This window comes from Nyctereutes procyonoides, unplaced genomic scaffold (genome assembly GCF_905146905.1).
Source record: "Nyctereutes procyonoides isolate TBG_1078 unplaced genomic scaffold, NYPRO_anot_genome, whole genome shotgun sequence".
Lineage (NCBI taxonomy): Eukaryota > Metazoa > Chordata > Mammalia > Carnivora > Canidae > Nyctereutes > Nyctereutes procyonoides.
In genome coordinates, this window is record NW_026575043.1 from 55,108,976 (window position 1) to 55,114,316 (window position 5,341).

At 43.2% G+C, this 5,341-nt stretch overlaps 1 protein-coding gene across 1 annotated transcript; it reads right to left on the bottom strand.

Moving 5' to 3' along the window:
- Positions 1-2,884: 2,884 nt before the first annotated feature.
- LOC129507742 (60S ribosomal protein L17-like) lies at positions 2,885-3,829 on the bottom strand (the record flags this gene model as incomplete). The annotated part of the gene is made up of 4 exons (XM_055322391.1): positions 3,484-3,829; positions 3,253-3,287; positions 3,127-3,133; positions 2,885-3,018 (listed from the first exon to the last, which is right to left on the bottom strand). Coding segments are annotated over exons 1-4 (522 nt in total), but the record flags the coding sequence as incomplete, so codon positions are not given.
- Positions 3,830-5,341: the final 1,512 nt, after the last annotated feature.

A 5,341-nucleotide genomic window follows, 5' to 3' on the forward strand; every position in this document is an offset into this window, starting at 1 on the left:
GATGGATTCCATGGGAGCAGAGGTCAGAGGGGCAGATGGCAGACCAGAGATAAGGCCACTGGAGCTGTCCTAGTGAGAGCTGAGAGTGATGGTGGCCTGGGATGGGGAAGTGGTGGCAAGGATAGAGAAGTGACATACTCAGACATGGTCTGGAGGTAAAATCATCAGGACTGGTAACAGCAGCCACAACTCACTTCTGGTTCTCAAATTCCCCTTTCCAGACCTTCTAAATCACGGCCTCTTCTCCAGCCCTCTGCAGGTCCGAGCCACAAAGATGCTCCGCTATTCATAGCAGCCAAAGGTGGGAATGACAGGATATTCCTCAGTGGATGAAAAGATAAACCAAATGTAGCCTAACTGTACAGTGAAATATGAATCAGGGCAGCCCTGGTGGCACAGTGGTTTAGCGCCGCCTGCAGCCCGGGGTGTGATCCTGGGGACCCGGGATCGAGTCCCGTGTCAGGCTTCCTGCAAGGAGCCTGTCTCTGCCTCTCTCTCTGAATAAATTAAAAAAAAATCTTAAAAAAAAAAGAATACCTACTTAAAAAAAAAAGAAATATGAATCAGCCATAGAGAAATAAAGTACTGGTAAACACTGTAAGGTAGATGGACATTGAAAGCACTGCTCCAAGTGAAAGAAGCCAGGCACCAAAGGCCACATACTATGATCCCACTTCTATGAAATATCCAGAATAGACAAATCCACAGCAACAGAAAGTAGAGGCAACCTACTGAATAGGAGAAGATATTCGCAAATGATATATCCAATAAGGGGTTAATATCCAAAATATATAAAGAACTCCTGCAGCCCAACACCCCAAAAACAAGTAACCCAATTAAAATAGGCAGAAGACATAAGTAGACATTTTCCCAAAGAAGACATGCAGATCACCAATAGACACATGAAAAGATGTTCAACATCACCCATCATCAGGGAAATACAAATTAAAACCACAATGAGGTAACACCTCATACCTATAAGAATAGCTAGAATTAAAAAACAAAACAAAACAAGAAATAACACATGTTGGTGAGGATGTGGAGAAAAAGGAACCCTGCTGATGGTGGAGAGGTAAATTGGTGCAACCAATTTCCACATTGTGGAAAATAGTGTGGAGATGCCTCAAAAACTTAAAAATAGAAATACCATATGATCCAGTAATCCCACTGCTGGGCATTTACCCAAAGAAAACAAAAACACTAATTTGAAAAGATATATGCAACCCTGTGTTTATTGCAGGATTACTTATAATAGCTAATATATGGAAGCAACTCAAGTGTCCCCATAGATGAATGGATAAAGATGTGCTGGGCAGCCCGGGTGGCTCAGTGGTTTAGCGCTGCCTTTAGCCCATGGCCTGATCCTGGAGACCCGGGATCAAGTCCCACGTCAGGCTCCCTGCATGGAGCCTGCTTCTCCCTCTGCCTGTGTCTCTGCCTCTCTCTCTCTCTGTCTCTCATGAATAAATAAATAAATAAATAAATAAATAAATAAATAAATAATAAACTTAAAAAAAAAGACGTGCTGTACATATACAATGGAATATTAGTCATAAAAAAGAATGAAATCTTGCCATCTGCAGCAACATGGATGGACCTAGAGGGTATAGTGCTAAGTGAAATAAGTCAGAGAAAGATGAATATCACATAATTTCACTTATATGTGGAATCTAAAAAACAGAGCAAATGAACAAACAACAACAAAGACCAGAAACACCCACAAATACAGAGAACAGACTGGTGGTTGCCAGTGAGAAGGAGAGTGGATATGGGGAAAATGGGGAAAGAGAGTGGAAGGTACAGGTTCTAGTTATGGAAGCCTGGTCACAGGGATGGAAAGGACAGCATAGGGAATACAGTCAATAATACTGTAATAGTGGTGCACAGTGATAGATGGTGGCTATGCTTGTGGTGAACAGAGCAGTACAGAGTTCTCAAATCACTGTGTTGTACACCTGGAACTAATGTAACATTATGGGTCAACTATACTTCCATGGAAAAAAAGAAAGTAGATTGGTGGTTGCCAGGGGCTGGGAGGAGGGGAGGATGGGGAGTGCTTGCTAATGGATATGGGATTTTACTTTGGAGTCACAGGAATGTTCTGAAACTAGATAGTGTTGGTGATTATACATCATGAATGTACTAAATGTCACTGAATTGTTTCTTTTGTGCTGATGACTTTAAAAAAATTATTTTAGAGAGAGCGCGTGTGCGCGAGCAGGGAAGGGCAGAGGGAGGAAGACTGAAGTGGGGTTCAGTCCCACAACAGGCGAGATCATGACCTGAGCCAAAACCAAGAGCTGGACGCTTAACTGACTGAGCCACCCAGGGGCCCCTGTACTGGTGACTTTTTAAAGTTGGGAGCTGTATCTTTTTTCTTTTCTTTCTTTCTTTTCAGCTTTATCGAGGTATAATTGACAAAGAAAATATATTTAAAACATACATCGTGATGATTTTATTTTTTTTTTTTTTTTTTTTTAAATTTTTTTATTTATTTATGATAGTCACAGAGAGAGAGAGAGAGAGAGAGGCCGAGACACAGGCAGAGGGAGAAGCAGGCTCCATGCACCGGGAGCCCGACGTGGGATTCGATCCCAGGTCTCCAGGATCGCGCCCTGGGCCAAAGGCAGGCGCCAAACCGCTGCGCCACCCAGGGATCCCTGATTTTATACATATATAAGTATTGTGAAGATTCCGCTCCCTTGGTTAACACATTCATTAATGTGTTTTAGTGTTTCTTTCTTTCTTTTTTTTTTTTTTTTTGGTGGGAGCATTTAAGTTCTACTCTATTTATTTATTTATTTTATTTTTATTTGCGTTTATTCTATGCAGAATTTACTCCTGGGCCACAAGGTTTTTTCTTCAGTTTCTTCTGGGATATCTTTTTCTTTTGTGCAACCTCCTCTTCTGGTTTAGGAACAATCTGCTCTTTTTCAGTAAGAATCATCTCGATGTGGCAGGAAGAGCTCATATGTGGGTTAATCCGGCCATGAGCCCTCCAAATTCTTTTTTTTTTAACTATATATATATTTTTAATGTTATTTATTTATTTATTTATGATAGTCACACACAGAGAGAGAGAGGGGGGCAGAGACATAGGCAGAGGGAGAAGCAGGCTCCAAGTACGGGGAGCCTGACGTGGGTTTCGATCCCGGGTCTCCAGGATCACGCCCTGGGCCAAAGGCAGGTGCCAAACGGCTGTGCCACCCAGGGATCCCGAGCCCTCTAAATTCTATGTCATATCTTGAGGGCTTTGTTCACCTGGATGTGCTCGATGACCAGAGAATCTACATTTATTATTATTATTTTTTAAAAATTTTATTTATTTATTTATTCATGAACGACACAGAGACAGAGAGGCAGAGGCAGAGACACAGGCAGAGGGAGAAGCAGGCTCCATGCAGGGAGCATGATGTGGGACTCGATCCCGGGACTCTAGGATCACGCCCTGGGCCAAAGTCAGGCGCTAAACCGCTGAGCCACCCAGGGATTCCTGAGAATCTACATTTAAACCCTTAAGTTCAGTATTACTCTCTGCATTTTTAAGCATGTGCAGTAAAAATTCAGCACTCTTCTTGGGACACCGACCCTGTGTCCAGCCCCACTGTTTGGCCTGCGCACACCTACCAACTCCACGATTGTAGCAACAGAATGGCACACACTGCTTCTGCAAAGTGATGTCTTTCAGGTACTTGGTGGCTTTTCGGATATGCATACCCTTGATGGCCTGGGCAGTTTCATGCATGTTCTTAAAGTGAACATGAAGATTTGAACCTCTCAACTCGCATGATTTTGTAGGGTTTTCTGGGTCCAGCGAGTAGGGAACCATTTTCGGAGTTTACCTCAGGCCGCTCAGGGGGAAGAGCAATTTCTACTTTCTTTAAATTATACAAACCGTGTTATCAACCAGTCACCATGCTATATGTTATGTTTACTTTAAAATGGTTAATTTTGGGGGTGCCTAGCTGGCTCAGTTGGTGGAGCATGCAACTCTCGATCTCGGGTTGTGAGTTCAAGCCCCACACTGGGTGTAGAGATTACTCAAAAAATAAACATTTAAAAAATAAATAGGACAGTCCCGATGGCTCAGCGGTTTAGCGCCGCCTTCAGCCCAGCGCGCGATCCTGGAGACGCGCGATCGGGTCCCATGTCAGGCTCCCTGAATGGAGCCTGCTTCTCCCTCTGCCTGTTTCTCTGCCTCTCTCTCTCTCTCTCTCTCATGAATAAATAAATAAAATATTTTTAAAAATAGTTGATTGCTTAAACACAATATGAATATCCAAATTCAAAAAAATAAATAAAATGATTAATTTCTTGTTATGTGAATTTCACCTCAATTAAAATTAAAATAAATAATAAGGAATTTTTTTTTTTTAAAGAATGTCAGGGCGCTTTCTGATTTCTGCCTCTTTCACCCATGCCAAACCTCAATTGCAGTATGAGGGGTTCTGAGAGTCAAGGTTCATAGATCTCTGGGGAGATTTTCCCCACATCAGACCCAGAAGCCTTTGTGCATGGCATTTTCCTTATCTGGTGTCTACATTTGTGGAAATTCCAGCTAGCCTCTCCTGGTTGAAGAATTATGTTAGCATCAGGTATAGGTAGATTCAGGGGCTCAGCCACTATTAGATACCACTAGGTATCTGTCTCCATGTTGAGGGTCTTGGCCCCACTCTCCTCTGTGCTTGCTTCACTATCAGACATGCTCTAGAATACAACCACTCCTCTCCACCCCATGGCTTCTGCTTTGCTCTAAGCCACCACCATCACTTGCTTAGATTACTATAAGAGCATCCTCCCTGGTCTCCTGCTTCTACTCTTCTCTCTATAGTCCAAACTCCTCATAGCACCCAGAGACCATGTTGAACCTAAGATAGACCGTGTTCCTCTCGTGTTCTCAAAACCCTCTCATGGCTCCCCATTCTTCTAACGGTAAAAGTGAGATCTTTCTTATGATCCACAAGGCCCCAAACAACCTGGCTTTACCAATACTCTCTGACCTCATTTCCTACTATTCTTCCACTTGCCCACTTGGCTACAGCTCCACTGGGCCTGTTCCCTGTTATTCAAACATACTTGGGATGGTCCTATCTCAGGGCCTTTGCACTTGCTGTTTCCTCTGCCTGGGACATGCTTCTCTGGGATATCTACATGGCTCTCTCTCTCATTTCATTCAGGTTTCTTCTCAGAGAGACTGTTTCTGACCACCTTGTCTAAAATCTCACTCCCATTCTTTCTGCCTGATTGCCATGGCTGGTTGTCTTCCTAGCAGAAATCACTTCGGAATCCAGTTGTTGACTGATTCAGGAACAGTGCCTGGCACACAGCCGGTGCTTAGTAA